Source organism: Elephas maximus, chromosome 13 (assembly GCF_024166365.1).
Source record: "Elephas maximus indicus isolate mEleMax1 chromosome 13, mEleMax1 primary haplotype, whole genome shotgun sequence".
In the NCBI taxonomy this organism is placed as follows: Eukaryota; Metazoa; Chordata; class Mammalia; order Proboscidea; family Elephantidae; genus Elephas; species Elephas maximus.
Genome location: NC_064831.1, coordinates 70,635,548 through 70,654,013, shown reverse-complemented (window position 1 = coordinate 70,654,013; position 18,466 = coordinate 70,635,548). Strand labels below are relative to the sequence as shown.

Sequence of the window (18,466 nt, the reverse complement as noted above, 5' to 3'; positions counted from 1 at the left end):
ACCTCATACCACCAAGAAAGCTGCATCCAGAGCAGAGCGTGTTCTTTGGATCCAGGGTCCCTGCACCTGAGAAGCTCCTAGACCAAGGGAAGACTGATGACAAGGACCTTCCTCCAGAGCCGACAGAGGAGAGAGAAAGCCTTCCCCTGGAGCTGACGCCCTGAATTTGGACTTGTAGCCTACCAGACTATGAGAGAATAAATTTCTCTTTGTTAAAGCCATCCACTTGTGGTATTTCTGTTATAGCAGCGCTAGAAGACTAAGACAACTGGGTATAGTTTTATGAATTGTGTTGTAATATTGTTTTCCTATGCGATCTGATTCCACCTAAGATGGGAGGAACCACTGTAAAATGAGTTCAGTTGCTTACGTTAAGAGGAAGACATTTCATCTTCCTAAAATCAATTCCTCACTTAACACAAGGGTTCTTTACCACTCTCCTTCCGGATGAATGAATGACTTCAGAGGGTATTTTCTGATTGCTCTTTTCTGTGCCCCCAGCCCTTGGGGACTTCCCCATGGCATTGGTAAGGTCCAGCTATTACATTGCTAGCTGGTGCCCTGGCTGAAAGGCAGGGCTTCTTGAGGCCAAGGAAAGGACCTTGGGCCCAGCAGCCCCCATGAGCCTCTGGGCTACAGCTGCCTGCCTTGGTATAGACAGGCAGGTCACAGACCATAGGCAAAAGACTCCAGATGAGGGCATACCTTGGATGTGGGCTCAGGGCTACCTGTGACCATGTTGGACACCAGAGTTGTTCATTCCACACATTCCCCACCCTAAACCAGCTAAGGCCCTTTAGATTTTACAGACATTCTGCCCATTCCACAGGCTTCAGGTCTCATCATTACCTTTCATTCATTCATTCATCCACCCATCCATCTCAGAGACTAATATTTAGTAAGCATCTTCACCCTGCCAGGCTCCACACAAGTGCTGGAGTCCTCCCTTTACTCCTTCCCCACACCGCCAGCTGGCCCTAAAGCCTGCCTTTCCTCCTCTATGACTGTCTCCCAGTCTACCCCACTTTTCTATTTCTACGACAATAGCCTAACTCAGGTCTCAGCATCTCCAGCTGGACTGTCCGTCCTAACTGCCTGCCTCCCTCTCCCTCTGCGCCCACCCACCACTGCCACCTTGAACCCTCTTTAGGACCCCCTTCCTCAAGTCACTCTTTTCGTCCAGTCACTCTTCTCCAAAAGCAGAGCAACAAAGCCAGCCTGGCCCAATGCCCGTGGGACAGTCATCAGTACTGTTTGCCATGTTTGCAGCGCACAGAGCCGATGAGCTCTGAAACCAGGGCCTCCTTTGCAAGGAGGTCTCTTCCCTGCCGGCCCTTGCCCCCTTCCCCCTGGCCAGCATGTACCTGAAGGCCTTCCCCGAGTGGCCGGGGGGGAACGGGCTGCCTTGGGAGTAGATCTGCTGGGTGCCTGCTGCGGAAGCTGAGCTCATCATTTTCTTCTCCGCTAGGAAAACCAGAGCAGAGGGTTCACACGTGAAGGTTCCCAGTCCTAAGAACAGGTGCAGGCCTGGGCAGCCCATCCCCACATAGCCCGCTCTGCCCTCACCGCAGAATAGTTGTCTTTCCTGGGCCTTTCTGACACCTGAGAGCATCAGGGGCTATGGCCAATGCCACCTGAAGGTAAGAGTTTTTTTTTTTTAAGAGGAAGTCATCGTATGAAAAATATGTTGTTAGCTTGTTGTTAGGGACTGTGGAGTAGGCCCCCAACTCAAGGCAACCCCATGCACAACGGAATGAAACACTGCTGGTCCTACACAATCCCCATGATTGGTTGCAGATTGGGCTGTTGTGATCCAAAGGGTTTTCACTGGCTGATTTTCAGAAGTAGATCACCAGGCCTTTTTTCCTCGTCTGAGTCTGGAAGCTCTGCTGAAAACTGTTCAGCATCATAGCAGCACGCAAGCCTCCACGGACAGACAAGTAGTGGCTATGCTTGAGGTGCACTGGCTGGTATTGAACCTGGGTCTCTCACATTGGAGGCGAGAATTCTACCACTGAACCACCGCAGCCCCTTGAAAAATATACACTGAGCAAACTGATTCCTGAACAAACAGGTAAAAGGATTCTAAAGCCCTGAAAGGTTAACAGCTGGCATGTGATGTTGAAAATCTAAATTGACGACCCCCCTGCCTCTTTTTAATTGTTAATTTTATTGTGGTAAAATACACATAAAATTTTCCATTTTAACTATTTTTAAGTGTACCATTCAATGGCATCAATTATGTTCACAATGTTATGCAACCATCATCAATGATCTATTTCCAAAACATTTTCGCCACCTCAAACAGAAACTCTATACCCACTAAGCTCTGTACCTCATGCCCTCCTGCCCCACCCCCAGGCCCTCCCTGGTAACCTCTAATCTACTTCCTGTCTCTATTCATTTGCCTGTTTTAGGTATTTCACGTAAGTGGGATCATACAATGATACTTGTCCTTTTGTGGCTGACTTATTTCACTCAGCAGAACATTTTCAAGGTTCATCCGTGTCGTACTATGTATCACAATTTCATTTCTTTATGGCCGAGTAACGTTCCACTGTATGTATACAAAAGAAGCCCCAGTGGGGCAGTGGTTAAAGCGCTCAGCTGCCAACCAAAAGGTCAGATGTTCGAACCCACCAGCTGCTCCACAGGAGAAAGATATGGCAGTTGGCTTCTGTAAAGATTACTACCTTAGAAACCCTATGGGGCAGTTCCACTCCGTCCTATGGGGTCACTACCAGTTGGAATCGATTTGACGGCAATGGGTTTGGTTTTGGTGTGGTATGTACACACCACACTTGACACTGGGTTGTTTCCCCCTCATGGTTACTGTGAACAACGCTGCAGTAACACTGGTGCACGTGCATCTGAGTCCCTGCTTTCAAGTCTCTTGGGTACACGCTTGGGAGTGGAATTTCTGGTAATCCCATGGTGAACTTTCTGAGGAACTGCCAAACTCTTTTCTAGCGAGAGCCTTTGTGACAGCTGGGAAGATTAAAAGGGGTAATGAAAGTACTTTCTCAGAAGCTATTTTAGTGAACCCTTCCCACTCCATGGCTAGATATGAGGCATCCTCATTTTGTGGGCGATGAAACACAGTGGAACGGTCCAGAGGACTCAGCTCCGTGGGTTTGAACCCCAGCTCTGCCATACTTATCAGCCTTAGACATGTTATTTAACTCTGCCTTAATTTCCTCAACTGAAAGCTGGAGATAATAGGATGTTGTGGAAATTAAATGAGTGAACCTAAGTGCTGTGTTTTACAGGGTAGCTATGAGTTGGAATCTACTCGACAGGCAGTGGGTTTGGTTTTTTTTTTTTTTTGGTTTATCATTAGTATGGAAACCCTGGTGGTGTAGTAGTTAAGTGCTATAGCTGCTAACCAAAGAGCCAGCAGTTCAAATCTACCAGGCGCTCCTTGGAAACTCTACAGGGCAGTTCTACCATGCCCTACAGGGTTGCTATGAGTTGGAATCAACTCGATGGCAACAGGTTTTTTTTTTTTTGGTATCATTAATATTGTCACAGATGGGAATACTGAAGCACAGCTTGTGCTAGGTCACCTGCCAGTAAGAGAGGGCCCAAAGCTGGAATCCAAGCCCAGTGCTCATTCCACGGCCCCAGAACTACCCTAGTCCTGCCTGCCCTCAGCTAGCAGGTACTGACGTGAGGTCACAGGCTGAGTGACCAGGGCCCCAGACCTGTGTTCCCTGGCCTTCCATGAGGGATGCTCTGAGAGACAGAGCCCCTCAGGCAGCTGAAGACACCCAGGCACAGGTTAGGACATATAATGATTGATGCTTTCTGCCACCATGAATGTAAGCAGGAAACTTAGCTCAGCTGTCTCACCCACAGAGGGAGACTGAAGAAATGGACTGAAACCCCTGCTAGGCTGTTAAGATATTACAAGAGGAAGGAGGTGCTCTCTGTAGCCATTTGAGAAACAGGGATGGGGAAGCGATGGACCAGGTTACCAGAAAGGCACACTCCAGTGTGAGCACTGGAAGCCCTCACTGCTTCTTGTAATTGAAATGCCTAAGGCTACCTTAAGGCTACCTGAGGGGAGCCCTCTGACGCAGTGGTTAAAGCACTCAGCTGCTAACCAAAAGGTCAGCAGTTCAAACCCACCAGCTGCTCCACAGGAGAAAGATGGGGCAGTCTACTTCCATAAAGACGACAGCCTTGGAAACCCTATGGGGTAGTTCTACTCTGTCCTATAGGGTCACTATGAGTTGGGATCGACTCCACTGCCACAGGTTTTTTTTTTTGGTTTTAAGGCTATCTGAAAGAAGCCTTGGTGATGCAAAGGCTAAGTGCTTATTTTCTAACCAAAAGGTCAGCAGTTCGAACCCACCAGCTGCTCCCTAGGAGAGAAGACACGATGATCTGTTCTCATAAAGATTAAAGGCTTGGAAACCTCTACTCTGTCCTATAGGGTCCCTGAGTCGGAATCAACTCATCTGCATACAACAACAAGGCTATGTAAAGCACCCCTCCCCCACCCACAGAGTCCTAAACCGCCAACGTGTCTGGTTCCTACCGGCTGCCATTGGATCAACTCTGACCATGGCGACCCCAGGTGTGTCAGCGTAGAACTGTGCTCCTCAGGGTTTTCAACGGCTGGTTTTTTGGAAGTAGATCGCCAGGCCGTTCTTCTGAAACACCTCTGGTTGGATCTGAACCACTAACTTTTTGATTCGCAATCAAGTGTGTTAACTGTTTGCAACGCCCAGGGACTTCTGTCTTATTCCTACCCACTGCTGTCACGTTGATTCCAACTCATAACCCTACAGGACACAGTAGAACTGTCCCATAGGGTTTCCAAGGCTGTAATCTTTATGCAACCAGACTGCCACATCTTCCTCCCGTGGAGTGGCTAGTGGGTTCAAATGGCCAACCTTTCAGTTAACAGCTGAGTGCTTAACCACTGCACCACCAGGGCTCCTTGGTCTTATTCCTATAATCCCCTAAATCCTTCCTCCCTGATGCGATATGTGAATAAGAGAAATAAAGGTTAATTACATGGTAATTATTTTGTGCTGAGACAGACCCCACATCTGAACTCATCTCTGGCTTGGTGGTGGTTGGACAGGGGGTGGGGGGGGGGGAAGCAGAGCAGGTGGGTCAGCTTAAGTAGACTTGGGCAGGGATGGATGCCCAGGCTGGTGGGCTTGGGGCTGAGAGGCCAGGCATCAGGGACTCTGTGCTGCATCTCCCACACTCATGAACAACCTCTGTGATGCTGTAATAAAGCCGAGTCACTGAGCAGCTTTTCTGGTCCATTTCCTTTTGCTGCAGTGACTGGGGAGCCAGGCAGTGGGAAATCCTTAAAGGAGCGAGCGGCACCCCGGGTGGATGGAGCAGTGAAGGACCTCAGGCTCTCTGGGTGTGTATTTGCAACCCAATTCATACACCTCAAATCTGGGGATAAAGAGCAAGACTGAAGGAGATGGGAGATGAGGCTAAAGGTTTTAGGAATAAGGTAGATTTAGGGAATTCTCTTGACTATAAGTCGGAATCGACTCGACGGCAGTCGGTTTGGGTTGGTTTGGTTTCCTGACTATAACTGGTCTCTGGGTATGTGCTCAGCTGCTGGGTGACAATTAGAACCCATGGTTTTGACACTGTGGAAGAAAGGCCTGGCAATCTGCTTCTGTAAAGATTACAGCCAAGAAAATCCTATGTGACTCTGTTCTAGTCTATAACACATGAGGTCACCTTGAGTTGGAATCAACTCAATGGCAATGAGTTTGGGTTTTTTTTTCCCTTGGCTAGCCATTTTTTTCTCATGTATTTAAATTTTTTTATAGTTGGGTAAATAATAATTTTTTAAATCTTATTTGTACATTTGTAAGGTACAAAACTCAATATACATATATTAAGATCATTATATTATTCAGTCTCATATCTTCATTTTATGTTTTTGATCTACTTCATCTGTTAGAGATGAGGAAAGGCATATTGAAATCTTCCACTACAATTTGGCTTATCAGCATTTTCTCGTATTTCCAACAATCCTGGCTTTCACATGTTTCAATGTCTGTGACATTAATATATTCATCTCAGGTTACATCTTTTATCTGTATAAAATCACCTCTTGGCCCCACTGAACATCCTGGATTTTTCTTTGTCTGGCAATACTGGATTCTACTTTCCTTCTAGGATTCGTAGAGTACCCACCACCCATTCTTTCACGTTAAATAGTTCCATTTCACTTGTTTGGTTGTATTAATATCATTTTTTTGGCATCATATCATTCAGGGGAGGAGCCCAGGTGGCACAACAGTTAAGGGCTCAGCTGCTAACTGAAAGGTTGGTGGTTTGAACCCACCAAGCAGCTCTGCAGGAGAAAGACCTGGCAATCTGCTTTCATAAAAATTACAGCCTAGAAAACCCTATGGGACAGTTTTACTCAGTACATGGGGTCGCTATGAGTCAAAAAATGGACTTGATGGGACCTAACAACAACGTTGGGAAACCCTGGTGGCGTAGTGGTTAAGTGCTATGGCTGCTAACCAAGAGGTCGGCAGTTTAAATCCGCCAGGCGCTCCTTGGAAACTCTATGGGGCAGTTCTACTCTGTCCTAGAGGGTCGCTATGAGTCGGAATCGACTTAACGGCAGTGGGTTTGGTTTTTGGTTTAACAATAACATTATTCACGGGTATCAATCAGGAGCTTCTGTATTTCAATTTATCTCCTTATTCTTGATTTTCATGCTTCCTCGTGATCTCAATTTATGTATTTTTTTTTTCTGAATATTTTGCTAAAAATTGTCTTTTACTTGGCAGTAAGCATTCCTTCCTTCCTTTTTTTTTTCTTCCACCAGTGGTTGTCTTTAGACATAGTAGAAACTATATTTCTCTCTAGTGTCAGGGAGAAAACAGTATATTCTGAAGAGAAATTTCTGTTTACTACCCTCCCCCCATCTCTAACATATGTCTGGATCTTTGCTGAAGTGATTTCAGAATTTGGTTTCAATTTATTTTTTATCTCTTGTATTGTCTAATAATTTTTATGCTAATTCTAGATGTTAGTGGCTTCATTTTCCACCACGACTGCTTTTCTAACTTATCACCTCCATTCTTGTGCTCTAGGTTCAGATTCATTTTGCAGACAAGCGCAATCTCTCTGCAGGTGAGTTCTTCGGAAACGTAAGTGGACAGCATGCTTTGAGTCCTCGCATTTCTAAGAACATCTGTTGTCCACACATATGAGAGACAGCTTGGCTGGTGGAAAAGTTTTGGATCGCCTATTTTCCCTCGGAATTCTCTAGTCATTCCTCCACTGACTTCTGGCATTTATCGTCATAGTGGAGTCTAACTAAGGATTTCCCTTTGTAGTTAGTGCATTTTTTTTTTATCCCTAGGTGTTTGCAGGGTTTTTCTTTTATTCTTGAATTTTTTAAAAAAGTAAATATAACAGACCATGTCTAGGTGTGAATCTCTTTTAAAAATTTTGTCCTGGTATTCCCTGAGCTCCTTCCCAGCTGGAAGACCCAAGCTTTGCATTTTGGGAAAATTCATGCAACTGGCCTTTCTAAGTCCCTGACTTGGAATTTTGCAACATTAAATTTGCTTTGTAGTGACTCCACCTTGTTAGCATTCTACCTTTCTCCACCTCAGCTTTCTCGCTCTCAGAAATGCAATGATGCCCTCTGGAATCACCTTGAGAATAAACACTGGAGATTTTCAAATCTTTCTCCTCTTTATTATAAAAACGCATTTTCAAAGGAGGACATTTGCTCTGATTCCTCTTGTTGGACCCATTCCTCTTCTTTTTTCTTGGCTGTTAACATTTTTTTCCGATTTCTCATTGTTATGGGAAAGTGTTTATGTTTGTACAGTATTAAAAGTTCCAATGGATTTCTCAGAAATATTGTGGGTCTCTGGTCATATATTTCAGGCTTATCTGAGAGGAGGAGAAAACTTTTGGGTATGCTATTGTTTCCTGTTAATGGATGAAACTCTATTACTCAATAAAAGTCAAAGAAATCCTGACGTAGGCTGGTCGTCTGGTAACGGGGCACACTGGGATGGCCAGTGGGAACCAAGAGCAGGGAGCTTCCCTGTGGTGCTAAAAGGTCTATTTTCTGTTTTGTGTTGGCAGCTGGACATTAGGTTGGGTTGGCAACTACTGCCTTCAGTGGGGGGCGGCTCCAGCAGACCCCCTTGCTTCTCAGCATTCTGTCCACACCACAGCCAAGGGGTGATGAAGGCTGTGGTCTCCCACTACATCCACGGGCATCAGGAAGATTGAAGTTTTCTCCCCTTTAAGTGCCGAAAGGCCTGTCAGTCCTTAGTTCAGTCAACACTGTCCGCAGCTTGTTCTTCTAGAGGATTCTACAGTGTTTCCCACTCTTCCTTTTCACGAGTCAACTGGTTTCTCCCTTTAACAGATCCTGCCTATCCTGGACCTTTCAGGAAATCTTTGACCACACAGAAATGAAATCTTTTTCTGAATTTTGGAACAGACAGAAACATTTCCAAATTTTATGTTTTGATAATCTCAGTGGTAATTTGTGTGGGAGAGTGAGACAGTTAAACCATGTGGGCTCCCTTTAAAAAAACAAACAAACGAAAAAACCCCGTCGTTGTTGAGTCGATTTTGAGTCATATGGGACATCTTATGACTAGAACCGCACCAGTCTAACAGCAATAGTGCCATCAATAGACAACCTCGTGACCACCATAAAGGACTGACTGACTGAACTATGGGGCAGCCATATAATGGAATGCTATGCAGGCCATAAACATGATTTAGATTGTTTAACAACCTGGAGATATGTTCATAAGAAGTTGTCAAAAAAAAAAAAAAAATTAATTGTTGAGTGAAAAACGTAAGCTGCCAAATAGTGTGAGCTCAATTTTATAAGGAAAAAGAATATAGTTAAAAAAAAAAATACAGTTAAAAGAAAAGTTAAAAATGATTATATCAGGTGGTGGGACAGTGGATCATTTTAATTTTTCTTTCTACTTCATATTTTTATTTTAAAATATGGTGCTCTCTGCGTTAGGGCTTAAGTTGAGTTCTTTTTTTTTTTTTAAACAGGAACATGTCTTCAGCTTAATGTAGTGCAAAATTATGAATTAATAAAGGTAATTTATTCCAGCCCCTTAAATTTTCAGGATGAGATGTCAGAGGCCCGGGAAGGATTTGTGGCTGCCCGCAGGTAACCAGGCCAGCAGTAGAGAGAATCCACCCCACTCCTGTATTTCATATCCCACAACAGTCACTCAGGGCATCCCTCCCATGGCTCTCTGCCTTTACATGTGGCCGTCGTGAGACGGCCTGAAAGCCACTTAATTCCCACATCCTCAACCTCACAAGACCGAGGAAACTTACATGCACTGATTCCTGCAAACATCTCAGCAAACCGAGGATCCCTTTCCTGGGAAAAGATGGCGTCTGCCTTTTCCACGGACTTCCCAGACTCGTGAACACCGGCTGGTAGGTTGGGGACAGGAACCTGTTTGTGTATTAAAACAAACACAGCAGCAACCCATTTGTGAGGCCCAGAAAATAAGTCTCCACCAGTGCCCAGTCCTCCTATATCAGCCCCCTTCCTTCTGGGATCACTGGCATTTCTGGCTTGGACACTTCACAGGGTAGGCAGCCTTTCTATATAGAAAAGCCAAAAACAGCCGAGGTGGGAGGTATGAACTAGAAGTCACAGAAGGGACAGAGTTATACTGATTACTTTCTTAGAGATAGAGAAAGGAAAAATAACTTACTCTAAACATGAAGAAAGGAGAACATCAAGTTCAATTTAGGAAAGAGGCCAAATACCAACAGATGCTTGTTTCCTCCTGTGGCCCACTATCAGAAACAGCGAGAGGTGAAGTGGGGAGAGGGGAAGAGATAAGAGAAGGAAAGGAGAGAGACTGCAGGTAAAGTGGGGAGACAGCATGACAGAAAGAGATGCATTGAGGAAGAGATGGACGCAGAAAAAAGGCAGGAGAAAGAGCTACAGAGCTAGAGGATTGAGAAGGTTCAGGCTTGCTTATATTGGCTTCTATCTTAGTGCTAGAGTTCATAGCCTTTTGAAATTTCCGTTACCCCTTTGGAATTCTTACTACTGGTTGATTATGGCTCATAGCTCTTCACATGTTTTATACTCTTCCTGGCTCAGTTCTGCATGGAAGAGTCATAGTCAACCACTAGGGGTTCAAAATGCTCTCTGCCCTACAGTGAGTACATGTGGAGGCTGAGTACCCTTTGGGCTCAGGGGCTTAAGCTAAGGGTTGAATTTAGTTCCCAGTTCAGAAGTCCCCAACTTTGGGTTGGAGACAGCTCTAATTGGGAAAGAGTTGTCCAAAAATTCACCTGAGACAAGTCATATGATGACAACCCGTCTCTCTGGTGCACTTCCAATTCTGCCTGCTGCTGCTGAAGTTGCCTGCAAAATAAAAGTCAACAGAGTCAGGAAGAACAGAAGAGATGCCAACACGGAGGAACGAAAGCTTTCCCTGTTCCTCAAAGGCATGGTGGGTGAGACCCGATGGATCTCTAAATTATTTTCAACTTTAATTATTTTATATCCCAAATCAAGAGGGACCCTGGTGGCACAGTGGTTAAGTATTTGGCTGCTAACCAAAAGGTAGGCGGTTTGAAGCCACCAGCTTGCTCCTCAGGAGAAAGATGTGGCAGCCTGCTTCCATAAAGATTTACACCCTTGGAAACCCTATAGAGCAGTTCCACTCTGTCCTTTAGGGTCTCTATAAGTCGATATCATCTCGACGGCAATGGGTTTGGTTTGAGTTATTCCAAATCAGGACTCTAAACCCTGAACTTTAAGTTTATTTAAGGAATAAATTTTGAATTACGACATTGTTTTATGCAATGTAGAAAGACAACAAATCACTTTTTTTTTTTAAGGCAAAATTCAGAGAAACAGTTGGGCTTAATGCTAAGGAGTAGTTGGCTTCAGCTAATGCTTACCCCTAAACTGTCAGGAGTTGACATTATCTCACTCAATCCTCACACTAAACTTTCATAGGGGTTACTTCACCCCCATTTTAAAATTAAGAAACTGAAGGTCAAAGAGGTTAAGTGGTTGTCATAAGTGGTCATGATGCATTAGAACCAGGATCTGACCCAACTCTTCTGATTCCAAGTTGCTCTGGCTCCTTCTATCCACTCTACTAGGCTGCTCCATTTAGGAAAGAAAGTGACTTGTAGGAAAGGCTATTTTAACTTTCTCGGTGTGCGAACTGGGTTATGTACTTCAAAGGGACAATGAATCCTACAGCTCAGAGCCTAAAAACGGGACAGAATTACAGGACCCTCTTCAATTTTAAGGAGCTCTGGTGGTGCAGCAGTTAAGCGCTTAGCTGTAACCAAAAGGTTAGCAGTTCAAACCCACCCAATGGCTCTGGGGGAGAAAGACCTGGTAATTTGCTCCAGTAAAGATTAGAAAAAAAAAACACAAACAAAACTCATTGCCATAGAGTTGATTCTGATTTACAGCAACCCTACAGGACCGAGTAGAACTGCCCCATAGAGTTTCCAAGGCTGTAATCTTTATAGAAGCCGACTGCCACATCTTTTTCCCACGGAGCCGCTGATGGGCTCAAACAACTAACTTTTTGGTTAGTGGCCAAGCCCGTAACCACTGTGTCACCAGAGTTCCCCTTAACGATTACGGCCTAGAAAACCCTATACATCAGCTCTACTCTGTCACTACGGGTCAGTATGAGTCAGAAGCGACTCAATGGCATCCAACGACAACTTTAAATACCAATAAGGATGAGGGGAAAAAATACTGTATGTAATATGCAATTCAAATTACAAATAAAAATCACAGCCCCCATGTTTAATGTAATGGCTTTATAGTAAAACTACTATCACCACACTTTGTTGACTTGTGTGTGGACAGAACCCCTTTGGAAAGCTGTACGATAATCTACCTGAGGAACTGTGGACAGGTTCCTACTCTCCCAGGTAGTCTTCCCTGCTGTGGGGGATTGCACTGTGGAAATTATTCAACAGAGGGAAAATAAGAGCTATCCACCCGGCATCCACTATAAAGTTGGCTGTTGTAACAGGGCAGTGACTTTGTAAATTCTGTATGTTAATTTACTGAGTGAACACTCCACAGTCACTAACAGCGTCCGTTGGGAAACGTGGGAAGGTGTGCATGAGAACATGCGGAAAGTTCAGCACAAAGTGTGAGGCACACTATGGTTATGACTATGAACATTATGTGTCAGGTGGGTAAACGCAATTTGAATGAAACACAGAAAAAACTCTCTCAAGGGGCTGCATCAAATGGAAAGATTGGATTTGCATGGTTTATTTTCACTATTTTGAAACAAGAATGATCTTTGCGACTCCCTGTAACACATGGTCCAGCTCTTTGCTCCTGGCTGTGCTCTGGGCAGGGCGGCAGTGGCCCACAGAGGAGCGGCTCACAGGATGCCCTCCCCTTCACTCCGGGCCTGAGGTGCAGGGAGGGCAGGCTAGACATTCAGCAGGTGGCAAGTGAGGAGGAGGTGAGAGAGGGATAGCAACCTGAGAGGAGCGGCAGGTGGACGTGCTGGCACAGCCTGAATACTCGTGGAGCAAGTAGTTCCAATCAGCAGAAGCACAGACCTGGCGAGGGCTTGGAGGATCCCATTCAGGAGGGGATGGTATGGTTAGGTCAGCCAGAAGTCTGCCAATCGTGGCAGGAAGGTGAGAAGGACACTGCAGGTCTCTCTCCCTACTCTCCCAGGCTGCTGCTCCCTCTCACCCTGCCTTCCCCTCCCTCCAGGATAAATGTTCACTGTTCCAACAAGGACTACCATCCTACGTCTCGCATTCCAGAGTCTTGGGTCCGATGACATGCCATCTTGAGACACAAGATGGGACAAAAATCTGTTCTTTGGGATTTGTGTGACTGAAGCCGTGAACCCCCCGCCGTGGCAGGAATCCGCAGACTACCCTCTTCCCCTTTCACAGGCTTCCCAGAGCCCAACCTGCAACCCACAAGTGCCTTGTCAGGGAATACCAACCTTCCTCCCTTGTGGCTCAGATCCTTTCCCAGCCCAAGAACAAAGCCTTAGGTAGTGGGCAGGGCTACCGTGTGGGGTTGTGCTACTGTGCCCTGCTCCAGGGGGCCTGGCTGAGGACCCTACTCCACAGCCCAACCACACCCTGGTGCAGGTCTGCAATGGGTGGGGAGAGTGCAAGTTTCTAATTTGCGCGAAGGTGTGATAAGGGCCCATGACATCAGGGTGGGAATTCACTGTTAGTTCTGTTCCTCTTTGGGTTCCTAGACCAGAGAAGGAACCCCTGGGTGGTACAAATGGCTAATATGCTTGGCTGCTGACCAAAAGAATGGAGGTTCTAGTCCACCCAGAGGCACCTTGGAAGAAAGGCGTGGCAACCTACTTCTGAAAAAACACTGAAAATCCTATGAAGCACAGTTCTACTCTGACACAGATGGGGTCATCATGAGTCGGAACCGACTTGAAGGCAATTGTTTTTGTTTTGTTTTTTGAAGATGAGGGGAAGCTCCTTATACTGGGATGCAGAAAATAAGGTGTCTGGCTTGGCTGCCAAACGCCCAGGATCCTAACCTCACTGCTCTGTGGTTTGGGCATCAGCATCTCTGCCCAGCCCCAGGCTTCCGCTTCCACAGCCCAGTGCCTGCCAAAGAAGTGCTGACCTGCAGGCCACCCCCAACCCGAGAAAAGGCCTGAGGAGGTTTCTCAGACATTTTACAGCAAAGGTGTAAAAATAAACCTTGGTGTGCTTGCAAATTCCAGAGAGGGAGGAAGCACTGCTGGGCAGAAAGCTGACCGGACACCCAGGCGAGGACCAGGTCTCCACCGCAGGGAAGTGCTGACCTCCATTAGCTGGTGGACAGGCCGGTTATGAGAAACCAGACGCATCAAGCTCAGGCCCTGGCTTCCTGTTGGCTGCCCTCCCTGCACCGGGGAGGTGCAGGATACTGGGCAGATGCTGTCGATTATCACTGACACTCGCTGGACACGGCTTTACTCAGCCTGAGTAAGTGAGGACAGAGCCATTAGGGGGGCATTCAGAGATAGCGGGAAATGGCACCCCTGGGAGTAACTGGAAGCTGGCTGGGAGGCACCTGGGGGCTCAATGAGCTCAGCTGATCAGAGTCGTGCTAATAACACACACCATTGATTGAGTGCTGTCTGCATGCCTGTGTGCGTGGGCATGGATCATATGGGCTGTTAATGAATCCTTACTTCAATCCAGGGAGAAAGTGATTGCAAACCCATTTACATCTAAGGCGAGCTGGTTAAATGACATGCCCAAAGTCACAAGCCAATAAATGCCCTAGACCCAGGTTCATCCGGCTCCAAAGCCCACTCTTTTAGCCAAGATGGGGTCCTGCCTAGACCCTGGCTCCTTGAGGCTGAAGACTTGGGTGTTTCATGTCCTCTGCGGGTTCCTGACTCTGCTCCTCAGGCCTGAGCATCGACAGGCAGCACTACGCTCTCCCCGCAGCTCCAGGCATGTCCCCTGAGTTTTCCATCCACAGAGTCGGAAGGTACGGCTATCACTTCTCCACACGGTGTGCCTCTCTCCCCTGTCCCTCCTGAGCTGCTGTCCCTTCCCAGCGCAGAACGCCTGACTTTCAGGGTGACTGGTCCAGTGCTCTAGTCACTCGGGGCCTCACTGCCACCAGATGGGCATGGGAAGTCCCTCTTGCTATCTCTCCCATTCTGATCTGCCTTCCTTTCTTTTGGGGTTCTCAGCTAGATACTGGGGAAACAGAGATGAACAAGACACACTTGCTGGTTCATAGTCTGGTGAGGGGACAGGGAAACACGGTGACAGGGGATGAGGTAGTATACAAATGGTGTGGCAGGGGCTGCTTCTGACCTCCTCTAAACTTCACAAAGGGAAAGAAAAATCAAGATCAGGAGCCCAAGGCTGATTCCCATGAGGTGAAGGTCAGGAAATGCCTCCTCCTTCTCCCCTTTTTCATCAACTCTGACACCAACCATCCCTCCCACAGCACTCTCTACTTCTCTGCCGTGTTCAATAATTTGTTGCAGTGGCCACACACAACTCACAGACAATACTCATGATTATGGGGTTTATTAGGGAAGTTACAGGTTACAATTTGGGTTCAGGAATGCTCAGGATACATTTCTTCCATCAGGACAGCCTCTTCTCAGCTGTGCCTGCAGATATGTCTCTCTCTGGCCCCTTGGCCTCTGCCTTGCTCGGGCAAGCATTACAAAGCTCTTTTAGCTCTGTGATAAGTGCCCTGAGGAACCCTACTCCACCAGTAAGCCTCAGCCTGAAAGTGCTCAGCTCTAGCTCCATGGGTCAGCAAATCTAGCTCCACCAAGTGCCTGGAGACACCCTACTCTGCAAGAAGCTTCCTGCCCGAAGGTGCTCCATTTTTTCGCTCCGAGGGCAAGGAAGCCCACCTCACTGTTTCCCGCCTATTGCCGGTCTCCTGCCTCTGCTGCTGCCTTTCTTTTCCTCCATTCCTCACCGTCTTCTGCTTCAGTGTTACAGTTCTCTCTTTTGGTCTCCTGGTTCCAGGAGCTTCTCATTGCAGAATCCCCAGTCCAAAGAATGTGTTCCACTCCTGGCTCTTCTTTCTTGGTGGTGGACAATGAATAAGGAAGACTGAGGAAGAATTGATGCCTGTGAATTATGGTGTTGGCAAAGAATATTGAATATACCATGGACTACCAGAAGAATGAACAAATCTGTCTTGGAAGAAGTACAGCCAGAATGCTCCTTGGAGGCAAGGATGGCTAGACTTTGTCTCACATACTTTTGGCATGTTATCAGGAGGGACCAGTCCCTGGAGAAGGACATCATGCTTGGTAAAGCAGAGGGTCAGCAAAAAAGAAGATCTTCAAGGAGATTAACGGCCTCAAACATACCAGTGACGGTGAGGATGGCGCAGGACCGGGCAGCGTTTCGTTCTATTGTACATAAGCGTCACTATAACTTGGAACTGACTCGAGGGCACCTAACAACAATAATCTTTATGGTAGCAGATTACCAGGTCTTTTCTCCTGCAGAGCTCCTGGTGGGTTTAAACTGTCGCCCTTTCGGTTAGCAGCCAAGCACTTAACCACTGTGCCACCAGGGCTCCAGTTAAGGGGTTTGGAATTTACTTGATCCGGGACAGGGAGCAACATGACCCTGTGTGTGTTTTACAAAGATTGCTCATTGGGCCATGCAGGTTGGGTCAACTGGGGCCAGAGTGAAGGCAGGGGGTTCTGGTTAGGAAGGAGGGTCTAGTGATCATGAGAGAGATGGTGAAGGCCTCAACTGGGGAATGATGGGAGTGGCAGAGAAGAGATGGACTAGAGAAAATCACAGATAGACTTCAGGCTCTGTGACTAGTTGTCTGTAGCTGGTGAACGAGAGGAAGGCACTCAGGAAAACTCAGGTTTGGGGCTTGGCTGACTGGGTGTTTCAGCCCCTTATGAGTCCTAAGCTCTGCAGAGACCAGGAAGGCAACCTTCTTGAACTTCTTTTGTACCCGTGTCTACTCCTGCCCATTGCCCAACCAGCTGGGCATGCAGCAGTCAATCGCTAAACACTTGTGGATAAACAACTGGCTTTAAAAGACGTCATACATGACCCTAGGCACAGTGGAGCTGCAAGAAAGTGGACACACGCGACAGCTCAACAAGCAGTTGTGGTTATAAAAACCAACAAAGGCTTTGGAACAAGCGCCGTCACAGGAAAGAGGGCTCAGCCCAAGGAGACACAAAGGACGCTCAGATCACTCCCATAAAGAGGTTTTGGAAACGAAGAAAGCACTGTAGCTAGGTCGTGAAAATGTACAATCACGGAAATGACTCAGGCTCAGAAAGTGTCCAGAACTTGTCTCCATAAAACAGAGTCGATCCCAACCCCAAGACAGGGGCAAGTTTCAAAGCTGTGTCACCAGCAGGTTAATAGCAGTCTGCGTTTTTCTGAAATTTGTTCTGCATCAACAAGATGGGAAAAAACGCAAGGGTGATACAGAGGCCTTCTTTTCAGCAGCTTCACACAAATGCTCAACATTAAGTACTCAATTTCTCCAGGAAGTTTCTTTTGGACGCTCTTGACTGAACTGATGTCGCATTTTCCCCTGCAAGCACAGAGCATTTCAGGATCTTTCCATAGAAGCCTGACTCCAGGATCTTCCCATAGAAGCCTGCCTACTGCTGGCAAAGGTCAGTCTCACAAATTCAAAACAGGGCTGGACCGACCACCTCCTCGGTTACCACTGCCCTCTACCGTCCACAGTGAGCTTTCCCAGCCATCTTTACCAACTAAAGACCTTTCTGTTCAGAGGACAGCCTAGTCCGGCTTCTCGGTATATATAGTCTGTGTCCAAGAGGACTCTGATCCGACAGAACCTCATTGAGCCGCCAAGAGCGAGCAACCTGGGACAAGATGTAGGTCCACCCCGCACACAGCGTTTCTTGTGTTTGGCCACTGCTGCCTGAGTTTCAGAAAAGGAAATGAAAACCTCTGCTGGGGGACGGGTTTTAAGAGGATATTCTACTCTGTAACACATGGGGTCGTCGATGAGTCGAAATCGACTCGATGGCAACAGGTTTTGGGTTTACTTTCCTCCCGGGCCACACCACAGTGCTCCCCCCTGGGCATGTTGTCTCTGAGACTCAGGGGGAAGTAACTCTAGACGGGTGGTGTGCTTACCCATTTCCTGAATTCCAGCACAGGTGGCCTGATGTGGCTGGGGAGGGGCCTGTGACAGGAGGCACGAGCCTGGGGACAAAACTGCAGCTTGAACAGATGTTAAGGAGATCGGGGCTGGTATTTTCCTTCTTCTCGTACTCTGGTCTCTTCCTCCTGTGCCCCCACTGCCTGTACCTGTCTCCATCAGGTCAATGAGCACACCCTGTTTCCCTGGTCCCCTCGATTCCAAGAGCTCTTAAAAGACAGGTCTGTGCTCACTTCCCTCCAGGCCCCACCTGTTGAACAAAGACTAAGCAATGGTTACTAAGCTTGGTCTGTCTGACTCTTACTCCAATGTCTCTAGCTTCACTATTATCTTCAAGGCCAGGGCCCTGCTTCTTGAGTGAAGAAATCACCTTCACAAGTGGGAGAAATAAAAAACTCTTAATTTGACTGAGGCTACCCAGTAGCGACTAGAAAAACCTATTAGTGACTAGATAAGCCCAGTAGTGACTAGATAAACCCAATAGTAACAAGACAAACGTGGGCCCCTTCCAGCCACATCAGCCTCATCTCATGCCCCTGCATGTCCCAGCCTTCCTGACATACCAGGCATGGTTTGGACAAGCTCACATACACTTGGACATCATTTTGGCTTTGTTTGTGCTGGTTCCTTGGCCTTGAATTTCTTTGAGACTAAATCCAGAGGGGAAGTGTTACTTGCCCAAGGTCATACACACTGTGCAGAGATTTGAACCTAGCATCTGGCCCGTAGTCAGGAGTGTGATCTCATTTATTTCTCACAGGTGGGTATTATCATTCCATTTCACAGATGACA

At 46.9% G+C, this 18,466-nt stretch overlaps 1 protein-coding gene across 3 annotated transcripts in view; it reads right to left on the bottom strand.

Moving 5' to 3' along the window:
* ARNT2 (aryl hydrocarbon receptor nuclear translocator 2) overlaps nucleotides 1-18,466 on the bottom strand; it is a 204,668-nt gene that overhangs the window by 22,637 nt on the left and 163,565 nt on the right. For 2 of the 3 annotated variants that reach the window (XM_049852832.1, XM_049852833.1), the window contains exons 12-15: nucleotides 17,650-17,718; nucleotides 10,327-10,399; nucleotides 9,346-9,469; nucleotides 1,365-1,464 (exon numbers count right to left, since the gene is read on the bottom strand). In XM_049852832.1, the coding sequence (XP_049708789.1) occupies nucleotides 1,365-1,464; nucleotides 9,346-9,469; nucleotides 10,327-10,399; nucleotides 17,650-17,718 (366 nt within the window). The remainder of the gene's footprint in view (nucleotides 1-1,364; nucleotides 1,465-9,345; nucleotides 9,470-10,326; nucleotides 10,400-17,649; nucleotides 17,719-18,466) is intronic. The other variant, XM_049852831.1, reaches the window with a different exon arrangement.